The 21,973-nt window shown below is 37.4% G+C and overlaps 1 protein-coding gene across 3 annotated transcripts in view; it reads left to right on the top strand.

Annotated features, from left to right (window-relative positions):
* The first annotated feature begins 977 nt into the window (after positions 1 to 977).
* Positions 978 to 21,973, top strand: part of FHL5 (four and a half LIM domains 5) — a 79,726-nt gene continuing 58,730 nt past the window's right edge. The window contains exon 1 of one of the 3 annotated variants that reach the window (XM_069077206.1): positions 978 to 1,159. Coding sequence is in view for 1 of the 3 variants with exons in the window: in XM_069077203.1 (XP_068933304.1) it covers positions 1,250 to 1,260 (11 nt within the window). In the remaining 2 variants the exon portion in view is untranslated. Of the gene's footprint in view, positions 1,261 to 21,973 lie in introns of all 3 variants that reach the window. The other 2 variants (XM_069077204.1, XM_069077203.1) reach the window with 2 other exon arrangements.

Here is a 21,973-nt window from a genome sequence, read left to right as displayed (position 1 = left end):
TGTCAGCAGAGGTTCCCTCAATCTTTCTTAGCTCAGATGCCAAACTCCCCTTACTGTCCTGGGGGTTAAAGTTCCTTTGGCTAGAGCTGAGGCAGTCTCCTAACCCAGCTAACCCCAGGGCTTGCAACTTGTTCTTTAAGCAGACCCTACCCTGGAGGTGTTTACTCTTCACTGGGACCAAACATTATCCTGGGATTTTTCTTCGGATCTTTTACAATTGTCCCAAGAAGACCCCTGTTCTGCCCTGCTCCTATTTGTTTTTACCACTCTTATGTTTTCCATGAGCTGCTATTTCAACTCTTTTGTGGGAGGAAATCTTGAGAGCTTGGAATTTTCTGACCTACTCCACCATCTTCTCACAATTCTTTCTTTTGTTTTGTTTTGCTATTAGATACATGTGTTCCTTTTGGAGCTGTTCAGTGGGACAGGGCCTATAATGATGTTGGAATATTGGGGCTGGGGGCAGCTTTATTAGGATTCCATCATGATGACCAGAGTTTTCCAGTCAGTTATTTCCATTATGTAACCAACAAGTAATTATTTTTTAAAGAACATTAGACTGGAAAAAAGGCTCAAGGTTTAGTCCAGTCCATGCTACATTTATCTATCTATCTATTCGTGCATTTATTTTTTTGGGGGGGAGGAGGCAAGGCATTTGGGGTTAAGTGACTTGCCCAAGGTCACACAGCATATATATATATATATATATATATATATATATATATACACACATATATACATATATATAAGTGTCAAGAATCTGAGGCCAGGTTTGAACTCGGGTCCTCCTGACTCCAGACCGGCGCTTTATTCATAGCTCCACCTCACTGCCCTTACATTGTATGCCAAGCATGTGTATGTGGGTGTGGGTGTGGGTGTATAGGTGTGGGTGGATATGGGTGGTTCTCAGCCAAAAATTTCAATCTATCCTTCAGTTTGAATTCTCCTTTAGGAATGTCCTACAGGGGATTCGCTATCTAAAATGTGTAAATATATTTTGGCAGGGAGTGGTTGTTCGACAGCAGAGTGGGAGTCAATTCTTTGCATGTCACAAGACCTAGAGAAAACAAACTGACGCTTATGTTTCTCCCACAGAACTGAAGTCGGAGGATACCCTCAAACATCCCTGGCAGCCTGTTCTGCTTCTTTTGGATTCAATGTATGTATTTGTTGAAAAGAGGGGAAAAAATCATGGTATATAATATATTCCTAGTCTTTCATCCTTCTGTAAGTCACAGGGAGAAGCAGCATGCATCAAATGTGAGTCTTTCGGTCAATTCTTTCCTATCTTGTTTGTGGGGTACCTGAATTGCATAAATGTTGTTTAAAGTACCAGAGATCTTCACAAGCTTTCCAGAGGCCACTTTAGCCAAAGCTCTGACTGGTTGAGTAACTGTAAATCTGAAGTTTTCTATTACAAAAGTAAGTGTAATAAGATGTTGCAACCAATAGCTGTTTGCTGGCATTTGGTGTGCTCAAAAGAGACCTCTTCAGGTGATTCTTTGAGTGAGACAACATAGCTTACCAATGATGCTTTACAGTTGTCTCCTGAATTCCTGAAGTGGTCCTAACATTCTGGAATATGATATCACTGTCTGAAAAACACAGGGATTTTGGGTTTCTCTTTAATTTCATTTTACTGAATGAATGAATTCTGCATCCAGTCAAAATGAAGTACCTTAGAGGCAGGAATCACTTCATTGTTATATTTGTATCCTCATAACCTAACGTGATGTCTTGTATATACTATAATGTTTACTATTTTAGTTGTATCCTTCAGGGCTCTTTTAGAAAGTGCATAGTACTCTCTGAAGACACTCGGTTTCAACTAAAAAACTGTGTCCTATCTTGAAGAAAAAGTTATTTAGTACTCAGTAACTCAAAATAATGAAACTGTTAGAAACCTTGAGTTCTATTCCCAGAGAGGCTCTGTGATCTGATGTCCCATAGCCCATATAGACAAGCTACCCCTAGAATGATGATTCTTGAAGCAAAGAATAAAATAAAGATGTGTGAAAAGATCCACACCACACATGTTTCAGTTTCCTCCTGCACTCTTCGAATCATATATCTCTTTTGTGTCTATGATCCATGTTAAGGCCAAATATAGCTACATCTATTTGTGCTTCTAAAGTGTGGGAACACAGGACAAGCATTAATAAAATGTGGATTTGCCATAAATAACAAGAGTTATTTGAGGTATGATTTCATATACCCAGCTATGTCCTTTTCAAACACTGGCATTTCCTCCATAGCCAAGTACATAGAAAGCAACTGACTACATAAATATTATAAGTATATGTATCAAGCAAAATAACTTGTAACATATTTGTTATGACATATGCCTAAAGCTAAAACCCAAATCCCTTGATTGAGAGGAAAAACTTGGATGTCTGTTTGCTTTCCCCGTTCTATTTATTCCCACTTAAAAAAAATCTTTGGCTGCCAATTCTGGAGCTGTTAAAGCTTAGGCAGGAGCAAGATATTGGTTTCTTAATGTAACATCATATCACTGACATTTCTGCCACCTTACTTTATAACTCTGCCAACACTGTGGCAAGGCGACAATTTGCAGGGGGGATGTTAAGATAGTAGGTTAACTTTCTAATACAGCATCAAGAGTCTGCTCAGTAGCATTTGAACAGAGTAATGGTTATTTTCAATCATTCTAAACCTATGGAATATTATTTCTTTGGGGAGATAAGAGCCAAATGCTTTGTTCCACATTGGAATGTCAGAGTCAGACGTCATTTAAATCAGCTTTCATTTCAGTGCTTTAGATGTTTTTTTTCCCCCTTACTTTCTCTTTCTTTTTCCCAATGTTTCTCTTAATTCTTATACTTGCTCTCTGGACTGCCTGATACCTGTTACTATACTCTTAGGACTTTCAGAATTTCCTATTCACAATACGGTTAACTCTCTAATATGTGTCATCTCCATATAGAGTATCAGATCCGTGAGAAGATACTGTCTTGATTTTTCTATTTGCATCTCCACAATATTTGGTGTTTTTTTTTTCAATTGTTTCAGTCACATTCAACTCTTTGTTGACCACATTTTGGACTTTCTTGGCAAAGGTACTAGAGTGGTTTGCCATTTTCTTCTCCAGCTCATTTTACAGATGAGGAAACTGAGGCAAACAGGGTTAAGTGACTTACCCAGGGTGACACAGTTAGTGTCAGGTCAAATTTGAACCCAGGTCTTTCTGACTTTAAGCCCAGTACCCACTGTGCCACCTAGCTGTCCTATTTGGTACATAGTAAACACTTAATAAAATGCTTTTTCGTTCATTTACTTACTCACCAGACTTCTGATATACTACAAATACAATAAAAGAACAGACAGAATGACATAATCAAAAATAGTTCTGGCTTTGGAGTTGGAGAACCTGAGTTCAAATCCTGCCTACCTCTGATTCTGGACATGACATTTAACCTCTCTAAACCCCAGTTTCATCTGTAAAATATCAGACTAAAGGGTCTTTAAGGTCCTTTCAAACTCTAAATAAATATACAATCCTAAATGGATTTTGCTAAGATTCAAAGAAGGAATTTGTTTTTCTAGCCAATATACCTCAAATCTTTTCAAAATTGTTAACTTGCACTTCAATCGAACTTTGTCTAAAGACATGTTGCTAATTTAGTGAACCTCCAAGTCCATTCCCCTGCTAGGTGAATTTACCAAATAAACAAAAGACATGGGGTTGAGGCCAAGATCTCTAAGAAGCCAAAAGGAGTAATTCCATCATGGTCTGAATCCTTATTGATTCAGATGTTCTTTGAGAGAGAAAAGAATGTTCAGGATTGATTTGAAAAGTATGCACAATTATACTAGGTTAACATGGACACCAGAAATCATGTATACTGATCCCTTCATTCTACAGTTGATGAAATCAAGGCCAAGGGAAGTGAAATAATTTGTCTAAGTTCACATGGCTAATAAACAACAGAGACACGAACTGAACTTAGCTAGTCATTCATACCTCGAAGTATTTTGCTCTTTCCACTATGTCATACTTTGTTGAAAATGAAGAGAGGGAAGAGGGGGGAAACAATGAAAGGATGGAAGGAAAGAAAAAAAGGAAGGAAGGAAGGAAGGAAGGAAGGAAGGAAGGAAGGAAGGAAGGAAGGAAGGAAGGAAGGAAGGAAGGAAGGGAGGGAGGAAGGAAGGAAGGAAGGAAGGAAGGAAGGGAGGGAGGGAAGGAAGAAAAGAGGGAGGAAGGGAGGGAGGGGGGGAGGAAAGAAGGAAGGGAGGAAGGAAGGAAGGAAAGAAGGAAGGAAGGGAGGGAGGAAGGAAGGAAGGAAGGAAGGAAGGAAGGAAGGAAGGAACCAGAACAAAGGTCAAAGGATTAAAGGGCAGATGACCATGGATATGATTGAATTTTTTAGCCAGAGGGTCAATATCAACTAGAGAAGAAAAAGTTTTCTTTCTTTTGTTTTCAGGATGTGCTTAAGCAACTACATTTTCAGACATGCTTCCTTTACAGCTCAGATCAGTTGTTTTGAATCCATTAATGTTGTTGTTGTCTCTGGAGAAAATTTTTTAAAGAGATGCTTTTTGATATCAGAAGGAAGACTGATAAGAAATTGAGCGACAGTCAAATCAAGTCAGTTGGCATTTGTTAGGTGCTTACTATGGACTAAGCACTGTGCTAAGTAGTGAAGATACAAGGCAAGACAAAAACAGTCCTGCCCTCAAGAAACTCACTATTTGATGGGGGAAACAACACATAAATAGCTCTGTACAAACTAGGTACAGTAGGAATGAATTGGAGATAATCCAACCCAAGTGGGTGCAGGAGCCAGCTCAAAACCCACTGATTGTTAAATTTTCAGTGTAAGCATTTTATACCTTGGAAACCAGCAAACACTATAAATCAGAACTTGATTTATTATTTGGGTGTCTAGATTTAACAAAAGTGAAGGAGATGTTAATAACACTATTAAATTTAAAACTGTCATGAGTACACTTTTTTTTTTCCTGTGTACCTTTAGTCCTGGGAACACAGCTCCTGTTCCAAGGGAAAAGGGGACACATGTGGTCATATAGGCCTATTAATTGACAGGGGAGATCTTCCTATCCCACTGTCCACCCCTGTTTACCAGCATGACATGCCTCTAAAAGGCATTAATAATAAGGCAAAACCAAAAAGATTTCTTATAGAAGGCAAGTTTTTAATTGTTATTGGAGGAATCTAGAGAAGTCAGAAAAATAAAAAAGTTACTGAAATAAATATGCTATAGCCCTAATATAAGTATTGGATATGAACAAATAGAGGAAATAATTGAGATTAGAGATACAATGAAGAGAACTCAATTTAAAATGGAATTTAAAGATATCTAGGTCAACCTGTGAGCCCATCAAGCAAAAAAAAGTGAATTCAATTTCACTTTGCATACAGATGTCATCTTTTTTGTAGTACAGTACCAAATTTTGACAGACGTAATCTTAATGACTGGCAATTATTCAGCCCAGCTTACTTTGGAACAGAATCTCAGTAAAGAAGATGGACATATATGAGTCCTATGCTAAGATCAGTGGTGTGAATTTCAGGTCAAACCTTTAGATCTCTTCCATCCCTTTGCCAATAGCTATTTGCCTACATTTAAAAATAATATAAATCAACCTAAGTGTAATCTTCACTCCTAATCAGCCCATATCAGACTTGCATCTCTGTGAGCAATAAGAGGTTTTGAATTCACCAAAGAGAGAAGACCAGCATGCTAAATGAAAGAACAGCCTCTTATCTTAGAGGGCTTAATTCTCACTATGCTGACCTGACTAATTCATTTTAAACTCAACTTGACCATTACATTAGAAATTCTTTGAGAAATTCCTTTCTGCCCACACATTCTGTTAAATTTTTTACATACCAAAAAAGGTCATGAGTTATATTTTATAGGAAGGCCTTTTAGATTCAGAACTTTAGAACTAGAAGGACCCTCGGAGACTATCTAGCCTTCATGTTCCCAAGTTTCCCCATCATATAATCAACATCAAAATTATCTTCACCATTTGCATTTGCATTGTAACTACAGTACCAAAGAAGAAAGAGCAGCTAGTTAGCACAGTGGATAGAATGCCTGGACTGGAGTCAGAAGACTAATCTTTGTGTCTTTAAATCTGGTCTTAGATACTTACTAGCTGTATGACCCTAGACAAGTCACTTAAACCTGTTTGACTCAGTTTCCTCATCTGTAAAATGAGCTAGGGAAGGAGAGGCAAACCATTCCATATCTTTGCCAAGGAAACCCAAATGGGATCACAAAGAGTCATAAATGACTGAACAACCAAAGGGGAAACAAAATTCTCTACCCACGTGGTTTAATCTTAAATTTGTCCTCTATCAGCTAGGACTACTGCCTTTGTATCCATTGGAAAAAATCAGCAAACTAAGAAAATCTGGACATCACTGGGTCTTCTGATGATTAGTCACCAAGTCATGAACTTTCATGCTGGTACTGATGACTACAGTAATTTTTCTGTGTTCCTGTGGTCAGGAGGCAAGTCATATCTTAATCACAGTAATGTCGACAAAGCTTTCCTTCCAAAGAAACCTTAACAGCTAGCTCTACATTCTTTATTTCCTACAAGATTCTCTTACCTCATCCCCCCCTCCAAAACATTCTTGATCAGATTCAATCATATACCTTATATTTTAAATAAAATTCCTGTGTCCTAACTATTGTCATACTGGCTAAATTAAGTCTAGTTTTAATTTAGACAAAGATTAATTTCTACTTATTCTAATTACCTATTTTTTCCATTCCTTCCAATCAAATTCAATCCAACAAGCATTTATTAAATGCCTACTGTGTGAAAGGCATTGTGTAAGTTGCTTTATATTCTACTGAGGGTGTAATACATAAATAGATAAGCACACAGAGATTAATTAGAAGAGAAAAGAGGGAACGAACAACTCCAGGGTCATATAAGAGATCCTACAGGATATGACCCCCGAACTTTAGTCTTGAAATCAGTCTCAGAGCCAGAAGTGAGGAGAATGGAGTACATTCCAGGTTTCAGGGGTACCCTAGGAAAAGAGACAGAGGTAAGATTTGGAATGTCAGAGTCAGTCAGTGGGCATAGGTCAGTTTGACTTTCTCTTATATTCTTCCATCATTACAAAATAATCCAAACTTTAACCTTTCATAAATATAGTATTTACCTTCAACTTCATAAAGGCAAGCAACTATTTAGATAAAATTACATGGCTTATTGTAGAAAATTTTTATCATATTCTACTCAAGTATGAGAACGATTTGATGAATCACCATAGGGAGGAATAGTAATCATGATCAAAGCAAAAGCAAAAATAGACATAATTAAAATTTTACTAAACAGTACCACAGACACTGGATTAATATCAATACTGAATCTATATGCACCAAATGGCATTGCATCAAAATTATTTTGATATTCTTTGAATAATATTATATTTTTCCCAATTATATGTAAAAACAACTTTTAACGTTCATTTTTAAAAATTTTGAGTTCCAAATTCTCTCCCTTTCTCCTTCTTCTCCCCACTCCCTGAGAGAGTAACAATTTGATTAGGTTATACATGTGCAATCATGGAAAACATATTTTTATATTAATCATGTTGTGAAAGAAAACACAGACCAAAAAACCCCATAAAAATAAAGTGGCAAAATTGTATACTTCAATCTGCATTCAGACTCTTATTAGTTCTTTCTCTAGAGGTTGATAGCATGTTTCACCCTAAGTATTTGTCTTAAGGAATTGTCTTAGATTATTGTGTTGCTGAGACTAGCTAAATTATTCACAGGAGATCATCATTCAGTATTGCTATTACTATGTACATTGTCTTCCTGGTTGTACTCATTTCACTTTGTATCAGTTCTCATCAGTCTTTTCAGGTTTTTCTGAAATCCATATGCTTATCATTTCTTATAGCACAATAGTACTCCATTACAATCATATACCACATGTTCAGCCATTCCCCAACTGATGACATCCCTTCAATTTCCAATTCTTTCTCACTACAAAAAGAGCTACTATAAATATTTCTGTAAATATGTGTGCTTTTCCTTTTTCTTCAGTCTCTTTGGGATACAGAACTAATAGTGGTATTGTTGAATCAAAGCATATGCACAATTTTATAATCCTTTGGGCATAGTTCCAAATTGCTCCTCTCCAGAATAGCTAAATCAGTTCACAAACCCGTCAATAATACACTAGTGTCCCATTTCCCCCACATTTCCTCCAACATTTATCATTTTACTTTCTGTCATATTAGTCAATCTGAGAGGTATGAGTAGGTACCTCAGAGTTGTTTTAATTTGCATTTCTCTCATCAGGAGTGATTTAGAGCATTTTTTTCCATATGACAATAGATCGCTTTGATTTCTTCATCTGAAAACTGCCTGTTCATATCCTTTGACATTTTAACGATTAGGTAATGACTTATATTCTTATAAATTTGACTCCATTATCCAAATATTTGAGAAATAAGGCCTTTATTAGAGACAAGTGTTATAAAAAAAATTTTCCCCAACTTTCTGCTTTTCCAAGTAAACTTGGTTGTATTGATTTTGTTTGTACAAAATCTGTTTAATTTAAAATAATCAAAATTGTCAATTTTATATCTTTTAATGCTCTCTATTTTTTGTTTGGTCATAAATCCTTCCCTTCTTCATAGATCTGATGTGCTCCCCTAATTTGCTTATGTTATCACCCTTTATGTCAAATCAAGTACCCATTTTTACCTTATCTTAGTATATGGCATGAGAATGTAGGCATATACCTAGTTTCTGTCATACTGTTTTCTAGTATTCCAGCAATTTTTGTCACATAGTAATTCTTGTCCCTAAGGCTTGGGACTTTGGGTTCATCAAACACTAGTTGTCTATGGTCAGTTACTACTGTATATTGTGTCCCTAATCTATTCCATTGATCCACCACTCTTGTTTCTTAGACAGCACCAAATTGTAGTAATGATTACCACTTTATGATACAGTTTGAGATCTGGCACAGCTAAGAGTGATTGAAAAATGAAATCCAGATGCATCCCTGGGAAATTTTTTTTCTAGACACTTTAGTGATGATTATAACCAAAGCAAACAGATATTAATGCTATTATTTACATCTCTTAGATAATTTTTCTTTTGTTAAAATAAGAGGTAGTTGGTACTATGTATGAGGAATGAGGTCCTACTATAAAGGAACCACGACTGGAAGGAGCTTTAGAGATCATTTTAATGGGGGTACTGGAGCCAGTTCAAACTAGGAGCTAATTGTTAAATTTTCAGCATGAATATTATTTGCATGTCAGGAATCAGTAAAAAACTAAAAATCTAGGCTTGATTTTTGCTGTTGTCGATTGCATAGACTTGAAATGATGGAGAAAATGTTAATTTAGATTATACTTAAAAGTGTGCCGTGAATACATTTTTTTCTGGAGAGCTGGTTGTTAAACATTTAAAAGTACACTTCTGATTCCAACCTCTTCATTTTATAGGTAAAGAAACTGAGGTACAGAGATTAACATTTTCTCCATCATTTCCTTAAGTCTAGATGATTAACTAGTAAATATTGAAATCTTAAGTCAATATTACATAATACTGACAATCAATAAACATTTATTAAGGACCTACTATGTGCCAGGTACTAAGCAAAATGCTGGGGATATCCCGAAAGGTAAAAGATGGACCCCACCTTCAAGGGGTTCATGATCTAACAATCAGTGTAGAGCTGATTCCTAGAAGAGACACAAAGAACCAAAATTCCTTGGAACCTAGCACACATACTGGGTGGCTAATCAATATTTTATGAACTAAGTCTAAAACACGAAGGTAAATAAAGCTGTATTCCACATGTTAACTAAATAAAGGCCATGTTTAGATTGCTTTCTTCCCAATACCTCATTAAAACAGACCACTAGCCTTATTTTTATGACAGATATTTCATATCTCTATGAGAACTTGTACTAAAGAAGACTAAGTTTTATTGGAGGAGGGAGAGACCATTAAAAAAAATTACTTCTTGAGAAAACTAGGCTAAGCTAAAGGAGAGCTGTGGGAAAATAAATGGAGCAGAGTGGTCAAAGTGGTCATAAACATAGTTTGCTCTTAAGTGGGTCAATAAACTGATGTCCAACTTTGACTAAGTAAAAAAAAAAAAGTTTCATTTTCTTCCAAGTTTTTCATTGCTACTTTAAAAGCTGCTTTTAAATAGGTCACTGATTATAAAGCTCGAGGTTATCTATAAAAGAGCATGCAAAACTTAATTTGAATTACTAATATAGCCTTGCAGTTAAATATTTTTCAATCTATCTACTTGAAATTATTAACAAATTATAAAATACATTTTTTTGGCTGCTTCTTTCTTTCCTAAAGAAAATTCTCTCTGGGTTAAGTGCTCCATGTTTCTCTTACCAGGTTTGTGACCATATACAATCACTTCATTCTCTGAGTCTCGTTGTACTCAACTAAAAGATAAAGGACTTGGACTAGATGACCTTCAAGGTTTCCTCCAGTTCTAAAGTTTGATGCTTTCTATGCTTGAGACCAAAGCAACTGTAACGCCAATGTGATATTCATAGCAGCTGCTATGAATATACATATGTATTTCCAGGGTTGGATCACAAAATATAATAAGCTCTCTTCATTCAAGACCAAACCAACACATTTATTTGAAACATCACCATTGAGATACCAGAAGGCAAAATTTACAAATAACAAAAGTATTTGTACAGATCAGCAATTCAGTCAGCACTGATATCTTAAGCATTCTTTCTGTCAAGCCTCCCTGCAAACAAACCTCCCTGCAAGCAAACCTCCCTGCAAGCAAGTTACTCCTTCCTCTAGTTCCTCTCCTTGCCCTCAATATATATCTCCCTGAATATATGTGGTTTTTCTAGCAAAGACTCGACATCTGATTGGCTTAGCCCTTAGAAGCTTGAAAATCTGTGTGCCTCAGCACTTAATTGGAAAGGTGTGAAAATCCTCATGGCCAGGTGGCTCAGCGAGTAAGAGCACTGGCTCCAGTGTCGGGATGACCTGGGGATCAAATCTGGGCTCAGATACTTAGCACCACACCCAGAAATAACTGGCCGTGTAACCTTGAGCAAGTTACTTAGCCCCGATTGCTTAAAAAAAAAAAGAAAAAAAAGAAAATCTTCATGGCCCAGAGCCTGGTTGGCTCTATGCTATAGTTCTATGTGACTTTAGCATGGGATGTGTCACAGCTGTGAACTGAGCTGAAGTTCAAAGCAGCAAGACATCTGTGATTGAAATACCCATGTAGCTTTAGTCCTGGGAACACAGCTCCTGTTCCAAGGGAAAAGGGGACATATGTGGTCATATAGGCCTATTAATTGACAGGGAAGGTCTTCCTATCCCACTAATCCTCCAGGATCATATTTAATAAAAATAACTCATGTTTATATATCAATTTTAGGTTTGAAGAATTTACATTTGATCATTATAACTATGTTGCAAAGTCAGTGTTATTATTATGCCTATTTGACAGATCAGAAAACCAAGGATTTGAGAGGTTTAGTGACATGCCCGTATGGTTATATAGCTATTAAGTGAGAAGGGATTCTAACCAGTGACTTCCTGACTACAAATCCAACATTCTATCCACTACACAACATTGCTTCTCTGGAGTGGAAGATAGTGGGTGGATTTTTAGTCAGATGTCAAATGTCACATTGAAAATTCAGAAAAACGTTATTATCCAGCCCAAGACAAGACTATTGCTTTCTTTTTTAATAATATTTTCCCCAATTATATGTAAAGACAATTTTTAGCATTCATTTTTACAATATTTTGAATTACAAATTTTTCTCCCTCCCTTCATCTCCTCCCTCTTCCTAAAATTGTAAGCAATTTGATATGTTATATAATGTGCAATCATGCAAAACAAATTCCTATATTAGTCAGCTGTGAAAAAAAAACAGACCAAAAGGAAAAAAACACAAAAAAAATAAAGTTAAATAAGTATGCTTCAATGTGCATACAGTCCATCAGTTCTTTATCTAGATGTGGATAGCATTTTCCATCATAAGTCCTTTGTCATTGTTTTGGATCATCATGTTACCGAGAAGAGCTAAGTCATTCATTGTTTGTCATCACACAATGTTGTTGTTACTGTGTACAGTGTTTTCCTGGTTCTGATCATTTCACTTTGCATCAGTTGATACAAAGGACTATTGCTTTCTATAGATGACCTCATGTCAGTAGACTGTCCTTACCTCATGCTTTATCTGAAGTGTTCTCAGCAGACAGTATTACTTCTTCCAGAGTCAGTTTTGTTATGTATATGTTCCTGCCAAACATGATTAATGTTGCACTTGGATGTTACCTAAGTACTTGGGTGGGATTCTGATAATATATTCATTTTGTCACTTACGACTTTAAGGGATGTCCCTTACTATTGTGAGGGGTGACCTGGGATGCACCCAAACAAGCACAGTCTATATGGAGAAGGTCAAAGCAGAAATTAGGATGCAGGTGAGAATTCCAGAGGTGATGTAGGACCACAGTCCCCTCCCCCCCCCCAACCCCCTGAAGAGTGGTGAACCTATGGCCTCAAGGCCACATGTAGCCCTCTAGATTCTGAAGAGAAGTCCTTTGACTGAATACAAACTTCACAGAACAAAACACCTTGATAAAAGATTTTGGTCTGTAAAACTTGGACTCAGTCAGAAGGCTTCTCCCAATGACCTAGAATGCCACATGTGGACTCAAGGCTGCAGGTTCCTCACCCCTGCCCAAGATCCTTCATTTTGGCCCTTGGTTGAATTGTCCCCAACCTCATAGGAGAGTGTGATAAGAGGATTCCAATATTGCCCTTTTCCCCTACATCTTTACCAACCTTGGAGGAGGCACCAGAAGCAAACTGTCCCTTTTCCCCCACTCCCATTCCACCCCACCCCTAAAATGTCCCTATGTAATTCAGTTCAATAGAGGCTGGAAAGAGATATTCCCCATTATTTTGGGAAACTTAATAAAGTCTCCTAAAAGACAAAGAATCATCCCTATATCTTTTCCCCCTGTCCTGAGGCATCATAAGGCCTTTGCAGAAGGTAAAGGTCAGAATAACCATTGCCTCTCTACTTATAGCTCGTGGAAAAGGTGTTCATAATGTCCCAGTCTTGGGGGAGAGGGGCAAGGTAATGTAGTAGAATGGACAAAAAACCAACTTGGTATTCAGAGATCCTAGTTTCAATCTCATTTTTCATGTTCATAACGTCTCTATCTAGGAGGAGATAATATGATATAATAGAAAGACTGCTAACACTGATGTCAGTGAAGACAGATTTAAATCCCCCCTCTGAGATTTACTACCAGTGGGGCCTTAGGCAAGTCATTGAAACTCCACAGGCCTCCTTCATTATCTGTAAAATGAAGAGATTAGAATAGACCAGGGTTCTTCACCTCTTTTGTAGTTTGATGAAACCTATGAACACTTTCTCAGAATAACATTTTTAAATACATAAAGTAAAATACACTGGGTTATAAAGAAAACCAATTACATTGAAATGCCATTACTAACATATGGGTATATATACATATAATTTGTCTATACAATTATATACATGTATGTATGTATGTATATATACATACATGCATAATGTTATGGAATCCAGCTTAAGAATCCCTAGATTAAATGATCTCTGAGTTCTAGATCTATGAACCCATGAACCTGTGCTAAGAATAAAATACCCCTATAACATCTGATCATAGACAAGGATGATACAGCCTCTTTCTTGACTTTGGATCAGTATCAGTTCACTAAATCATGAAGTTTTCTAAATGTTATCAGTTTTATTTTCAAAGCTAACATTATATTTTAATGGTCAAAACTTGAGACATTTCGATATACAGACATATATCTCAAACATATTTCTAGTCAGAGGGGGAAAAAACACAACTTTGTGCAGCTTTTAAAACCAGAGGGGAAAGAGGAAATGTTGACAGGCCCTTATCTCAGTAGTAAGAATAAAACATGGACGAGCATTTCTCATCAGCTTGTTTCCTGAATTTGAAGAAGATGGTCATAAACCAGTCGCCTCCAGAACACACATCAATGTCAAAATACACGAAACCCAATATATTATGCAGTTAGACCTGACTGTGTTATCAGGGAAGAATTATGTGATTATATGTGAAATTGCATTTATTTCTCTTATTTAACTGGCTGAAAATTTTTCCTAACAAGCTTGTTTAACTCAGGTTGTCAGATTCAGAGTTTTTGACAAATTGTAAATGCCCGTTACTGGTTTGGTGAGTGTGTGTGTGTGTGTGTGTGTGTGTGTGTGTGTGTGTACGTGCGTGTGTGCATGTATGTGTGTATGTGTTGGGAATTTGAACCTAGGCATTATCTTGTGTCCTCATTGCCACCCATTCATGAGTACTTTTAGCACTGGAAGGGGAAATTTCAATATTACAACACATTAAAGGATGACTGAGCCATGTCTAGTCTTAACCCTGAACTATGCCCTGAGGTTTAGGCTCTATAAGGGCAGTGAGAAATAGACACAGAGGGAGAGGACAAGAGCTAAGAAAAACTGATAGAAGAACTACACATAGGAACAGGACTCAAGTCCCAAACCTATAAGGCTGCTCTGGAGAGCCACATGGCCCCATGAGAGTAGGAACATTAAGGCCCAGGACAGGAGGAAATAAACCACATGGCCTTAAAGATGGCAGCAGAATTCCAGGAAGGAATTCCTAGACTGCACCAGAAGCTGAAGGATGAGAGCTAGGTAGTAGCTCTCATCACAGTAGGATGTGGCAATGATGGAGCGACCAAAGACTACCTATAAAAGCATAAAAGCACAGGAACTCTAGGACCAAGCCTCCTGGATCCAGAGGAAGTGTTCCTAACAGCACCAAATTTCTAGACCAGAAGTTCTTGAAGTATGGGCTTGGGAATCTTTGGGAGTCCACAGACCCCTTGAGGGGGCCTAGAAGGTAAAAACTATTTTAGTAATAATTCCAAGACATTTTTAATTTCTAATATCAATAATATCAATTATTGATAAATATCAATAGATATCAACCACATAAACAAAACCTCTTTAAGGTCCTCAATAATTTGTAAGACTATAAAGAGGTTCTGAGAGCCAAAATTGAGGATCACTGCTCTAGACCAAGCTTCCTAAAAGAAGTATTTATATAATGTGTAGGAATTGAGATTGTAAATTATGAGTTGGAAGAGAACCTTCTTAAGGGTCCTCTTGCCCAATGTTTTCATTTAACATAAGAAGAAATTGAGACCCAGAGAAGTTAAATTACTTGCCCAAGGTCATAATGGTAATGAAGTATGCAAATTACATTCAGTGACCTCCCTATTATACTTTCCTGTTTCTGCAATTAACTATAGTATACATCAGCAAAATCTGTTCTTTAAAAAAAATCAGCTCTTAAAGAAATTCATTTTTGTTTGATTTTTCTCATACTTGGAAGGACATGTAAATTTAGCTCTTTAGAACCACCTAAAGCAAATCAACTAACATGATATGTCTGTATGTACCGGACTTTGCCTTAACATAACACAACTCAATATGATCTAAGCTACTACATGTCTCCAAACCATTGAGAAAACTGGATTTGTATTATTTTCTTATTAGTGAAGTGACGATAACCACTAAAATTTTAAATTGACCTAAGCTATATAGGAAAATTAACTTAAGCTGAAGGTTTTTATTTCTTTCATTGGTCATTTTGGGGGGGCTGATATTAATAAAAGGTTGCAGTTATGTAGTACTTTAAAGTTTGCAAAGATTTTCACACTTATTATCTCATTTTATCTTCACAATAATCCTGGAAGGGAGGTGCTATTATTATTCACATATTACAGATGAGGAAACAGGGACAGACAGAAGTTAAATGATTTGCCCCAGGGTCACACAACTAGGAAAAATAGAAGGCCATATCTGAACTCAATTCTTCCTGGCTCAATGTCCTGTGGGACATCTTGCTGCCTCATAATGTCATAAATAAGGTTCCAATCAGACATCTCTGAAGCCTAAATTTAGTTCTGCTCAGCTCCATTCCAAGTTCAATTCTTCTTTGAGCCCTAACATCAGTCTGGCAGCTAACAGCAGGTGGTACATTTCTTTCCCTCCAGTCATTCCAGAAATATAAACTTTAAGGCCATTCCCAAACTGGAACAGAGGTCACTTATAGTCTTGATTCTGAAGGTCCTTCTCAGACCCAGTTGAGAGATCTTTTATGACCTACTCAAAGGTCTGGCCTTGACCAAACCTACTTTTCTAAAACAGAGTCTCCTGTATGAAATGGCTCATTTCTTTGTTGTGGTGAGAAACCAAAATCCACATTTCTGCCAGCTGAGTCACAACTATGTAATATATTTTATCCCATAGTTACCAATTTAGGGTAAAGTAGATATTAGAGACTCTGCTAGGGGTAGAACAGAATCTGCTCTGTGAAGTTTGGATTCAGTAAAAGGGCCACACTTGAGGACATATAGGGCCACATGGGATCTTGAGACCACAGGTTCCCCACCCCTATAAGCTATCAATTCCAAAGACTTCATATCAATTATGAAAATTAGAGGTTGGAAAGCAGTATACTTGGGTTATCTTTGCCTGTGTATCTCTGCCTTTGTCTCTGTAGGCTGTTTTCTGTCCCTTTTTTTCACTCTTTTTTTTTCTTTTTGGAGAGGGGAAGGTAGGACAATTGGGATTAAGTGACTTGCCCAAGGTCACACAGCTAGTTTTTTATGTTGTGTCTGAGGCCAGATTTGAACTCAGGTCCTCCTGACTCCAGGGCCGGTGCTCTATTCGCTGCACCACCCAGCTGCCCCTTTTGCCCCTTTTTATGAACATATTTTTCCATATCAGAAAGGAGCATCAATTTATACAGAAATAATTATAATACAAGGTATAATGTGGAAGCCATGAAAGTGAAATTAAAGGTACAAAGTATTAAGTTTATTTAAATAAAGGAGAGAGCACATCAGGCTAGATTACTAGTGATTTCTTAATCTAATGGCCTTTCCTTCCTCCTCATCCTTCTTGACCTCTCTGAGGCCTCTGACAATATTAATCACCCTCTTTTCCTCAATACTCTCTTCTTTCTACTCTACTACTACTCTCTATTGGGTCTCCAAATTCTCTGTTCAATTCTTCTTAGTCTTTTTTTCTCTGTAGATATCTCACACCACCCTTTTCTGAGCCCTCCTCTTCTCCCTCCAGGATAATATATTTGCTTTATGTGGTTCCAAAGAGCTAAGTAAATTATTATCTTTATGTGGTGCTCTTTCTCAAATTTACTTACCTAGTCCTAATTTCTCGTCTCGCATCTCCAACTGCCTATTAGACATCTCAAATGGACATCCTATAGATATCTTAAACTCAACAGCTCTAAAATGGAATTCATTATCTTCCCTCTCCAGGTCCTTCCCTCTTCCAAACTTCCCTACTGTGGTTGAATGGATCACCATCTTCCCAGTCATGCAGGCTCAATATCTAGATATCCTTCTCATTCTCTCTCACTCCTCATATCTACTATATTTCCATGTCCTATTGATTTTACCTTCATCACATCTCTCCTATACTTCCTCTTCTCTCTTCTGATACCACCACTACATTAATGCGTGCTCCCACACCTGGACTATTTCTATATCCCGCTAGCTGGTCTCCCTGACTCAAGTCTCTCTCCACTCCAGTTTGTCTTCTCCCAGCTATCACAGTGATCTTGCTAAATTACAGGACTGAAAATGTCACCACCGCCCCCCCCCCCCCCATCAACAAGTTAAGTCCACTAAGTTTCAATACACTCCAAAGGCCCTAAATCCTGGGAAATAATATATGTAGGTTAGCGTAGCACAGCCTATAAATAAGGATATGAGACACATACATATGGTGTATTGCAAAGCACTGAATCTGGAGTCAGCAGACCTAGGTCTGAGGTCTTCCACTTAATAGCTATAAAACCTTGGACAACGTATTTTACTTCTCTACACCACACTTCCTCATCGGCAAAAGGAGGGAAATGAAAAAAACAACAGCAACGACAATCTCCACGATCCCTTCTAACTCTGATGTTCTGTGGTCTGCGGTTTTCTCTAATCACATAGTCTTCTGTGGCCCTCAGTAAAGTTTTTATTTCATTCTGATTCACAGAAACCAATAATCATGATCAGACGGAGTGCCAGGCACATTGTGGGTTATTCAGCTAATGAGTATATTGTCAGTGTAATTGAGATTATAGGTTTTATGCTAACATGATCCATTAAGTTTCAACATATTCCAAAGACCCTAAATCCTCGGGAATAACCCATATATATTATTGGTTATAGCAGACACTAAAAACTACAGAGAGATCACCACAAAACCAGCCCCATATTGGAAAAAAAAACAATTCTGAAAACATCCCACTGATGTATTGATAGCATCATCTTCAAATAGGAAAGGAAGAGGGAAGTTTATAGACAATCCTTACTCATGTGACATGAAATATTACGGAATCATACAATTTGGTAGTAAGAAGAGGTCTTAGAAATCCTCTGTTCCATAGGATCACAGATTTATACCTGGAAAGGTGACCTAAGAGAACATCTAACCCAACTCCTTTATTTTACAAATGAGAAAACTGAGGCCTACAGAAGTAGAGTGACTTTTCACTAGTCATACTAGTAGTCACAACACAGAAATTTAAAAATTATTTTATTATCCTGATTAAAACAAAAGAGCTAATTTATGTTAAACGTACCTTCAGTGAAACTCTAGGAAACATTTCCATCATAGGCATTTGCTTTTGTTCCCAGTGAGTCCTAGATTGAATCAAATCCTGAAACTTACCTGGGGATAATATAATGCTGTCTGACTATAGTGGGAAAGGAATGGGGAAATATACCAATATTGCTATAATTGTGGATTTTTATTTATAATTATGTTTTTTAATGTAGTATACAAGACCCACCATCAGAGGTAAGAGATTCAAGCTTGAACCATAACAAAGCACCCTGAGTCTGTGAAATGTTTGAAGCTAGTAGTTAAAAGCAAATGAAAGTATTTAGGTCCCATTAGCTCTAAGATGTGCATGTCCGCTCATCTGATGAGGAGAAATAGAAGGGTGCAAAATGGGGCACAGGATCAGAAAACAATTTCAGTTATCTGGTTGTCTATGGGGGTAGGAGGAAACCCCCAAATCAGATAAATGAAACTATTCTCTGATACCCAAGTCCATAGCCAATACTTCAAAGGTGAAGTATACTATGAAAAGTGGTACCTCTCCTCATCTGTAAAATGAGAGGGTTGAACTAGATGGTCTCTGAGGTCCAGATTAGTCCTAGAATTGCAGGGAATAAAGCATTTCTAAGGTTTCCTCTCTAAGGTACATTAGGAGGTACCAAGTTATTAACTTTCCCACCTATTCCTGAGGGTTTGAGAAGCAGATTTCAGGACACCCAAGAGCCTTGACAACTAAGTTCATAGAAAAAAAGTTGAAATTGTGTTATAATCAAGGATAAAAAATCTGTCACAGAAAAAGAAATTGGGCAAAAAAAAAAAGATGTACCCAGGAAAGAGTGATACCTGGCATCCAGTGGCTAGTACTTAGGGTTCATATTACAAACTAAAAACTTTTATAGCTTGTATCCCACCTCTATTTTTCTCCTATGTAGTCAGTGTCCTTTTATAACACACAAGAAGGTGGTGTACTATTTTGGGAGAGTATGTAAAAGGCAGGGGATGAGTGAGTGGGGAAACAAGTTAAGAAAAATTGACTATCTTCTCTCCAAAGGGGATTTATAGTAGGTATTTGGTTATTAGGGAATCCAAGAAAACTAGGGAAAGGATTGGCAGTGAAGAATCCAGTAGCAAATGACCTGGGACTTCCTGGCATTGAAAGAAAACCCTAAACTCAGGCCAATTGCAATACACCTCCTTTGGTTTCTAGATTTTTACTATGCCATCTTGCTTCATGTATCTATAGGCTGTTCCAAAGATCTTAGCTTATTCACATCAAAAGGGACCCACCATTCTCCATCCTTAATCTTTTCTCTCCTGCCTCTTTGCCTTTGTCTACACTTTCTCTTCTGTTGACAAATGGACTCTCATCTCCCATCTCCATTTGTTGAAATTCCTCCCTTCTTTCAAGATGCATATCAGGTGCCACCACATCTAAGCCCTCTTTGATTCAAATTAAAAACGGTATTTCCATCTTCAAATTTCTTTTTGCACTTTGCCCTCACCTCCTCTTTAAATGTACCTCACATTCCCATTTGTTACAATTATTTGTGCACATGTTATATCATAGTTATTTGCATAACTCTCCATGGTCTTACATTGCCTTAATTTTCCATCTTATTCATACTCTTTTTACACGGGCTCTTGTCATTTCTGAACTAGTTTGTCATTTCTCTTGTCTATCCCCACTGCATGCTTTCCTTCCTCCAAAAAATAGTACATTGTAGCAGCAAGCACCCCAGCGTCCCCAGGGTGGCTGCCAGCACAGGTTCTTGGATCTGCTTTGACAAAGGAAAGCAACTCAAAATGGGTTAACAAGCTTACTTTAATCAGTCAAATATGTATTGTTTACCTAGTTCAGGGGAAAAAGGTCAGCACCCCGAACTTCAATGTATACAAACAGAAACAGATCATGTAGACAGATTTCCAAACTGTCCAACTCCATACCAAATCAACATCTGGGTTTCAACATCTGGGTATTTCAAAGCCAAGGTGGGGCTCTCAACCGGCTTCCCAGAATCCAGATCAAATCACAGAACACTTCGCAAAGTGAGCCTCCAAAACAAAGCTACACATCAGGGCTTATATAGCCTTCTCCTGGCTCAGAGAATGTAACAACCTTATTTGACCCACTGGCCAATCAAAAAGTATCTACTGAAAAATAAGCCTCCCACCCCAGGCTCCAGGTGCACTTTAGCCTAAGGGCAGGGAAGATCTTTAAATTTGCATTTCCATTACATACATACTGTTCCCTATGCTTAGAATGTCCTCTTCCAACCTGTTGAATTCTTACCTCTCCTGTAAAGGCTATCTCAAAAGCTCTCCAGGAAGCCCCCCTTGATCTCTCCAGATAAGGAATGATCTTTCTACACTTAAATCTCACATTGTTCTTATGAGCTTAGGTACTATCATTGTTTTTATAGATTTCATATCCATTTACTAAATTGTTGGAGGCAGGGACTCTGTCTCATCTACATTCTCTATCTCCTCTAATACTTAGCACAGTACCACATATAGTAGATATTAATAAATGTTTGTTGAATTTAATTAGTGATTGTAGGGATACCACATCTCAAAATGTAACGTTGCCTGTCTTGATTTACACTTTGGATAACTGCTAGAAAAAAAGATATAAGAAATAATGAATTGCTCTACAGGTAAACAGAAGGATTGGGGAAGAATAGAAAACATGATCTTGAAAATCCGTAGACTGGATAATACAAAGTTGACTCCATTGAGTAACAATACTTTGTTTTATAAGCTATATTGAAAAATTACCTTCCTATGAAAGAATCATAGTTGGCACAAACCTCAAGCACTTAAAAAAAATTAAAGTCTTTGTTGGTTGTAAAATATAAGAAGTTCTTTAAAATATGGGCCTCTCCTATGTATTTTTCCTTAAATGTTTTCCCTTTTGAATATGTATCCACAGTGCCAAGCTGAATGTATAGCACATGGCAGGCTCTTGAAAGGGAGGCATATTGGTCCAGTATTAAAGTTTAGTTATGCACTCAAAGAACCTGGGTACAAATTCTAATTCTGATGCTTATTACCTGTATGACTTTGGACAAATCACTTAATATTCTTGGGTCTCAGTTTCCTCATATGGAGAGAGGGAGGAAGGAAGGGAAGGGGAGAGGGATGGGAAGAGAGGGAGGAGAAGGAGGGAGAGAATGGGAGGGGGATGGAGAGAGAGAGAAAGAAAGAGAGAAGATAGAGGGAGAGAGGGGAAGTTAGAGGGAGAGAGAGAGAGAGAGAGAGAGAGAGAGAGAGAGAGAGAGA

Source organism: Petaurus breviceps, unplaced genomic scaffold (assembly GCF_028583685.1).
Source record: "Petaurus breviceps papuanus isolate PSGF00001 unplaced genomic scaffold, PetGlider_PUasm1.0 90977, whole genome shotgun sequence".
Classification (NCBI taxonomy): Eukaryota; Metazoa; Chordata; class Mammalia; order Diprotodontia; family Petauridae; genus Petaurus; species Petaurus breviceps.
This window is presented reverse-complemented; position numbering and strand designations above follow the sequence as displayed.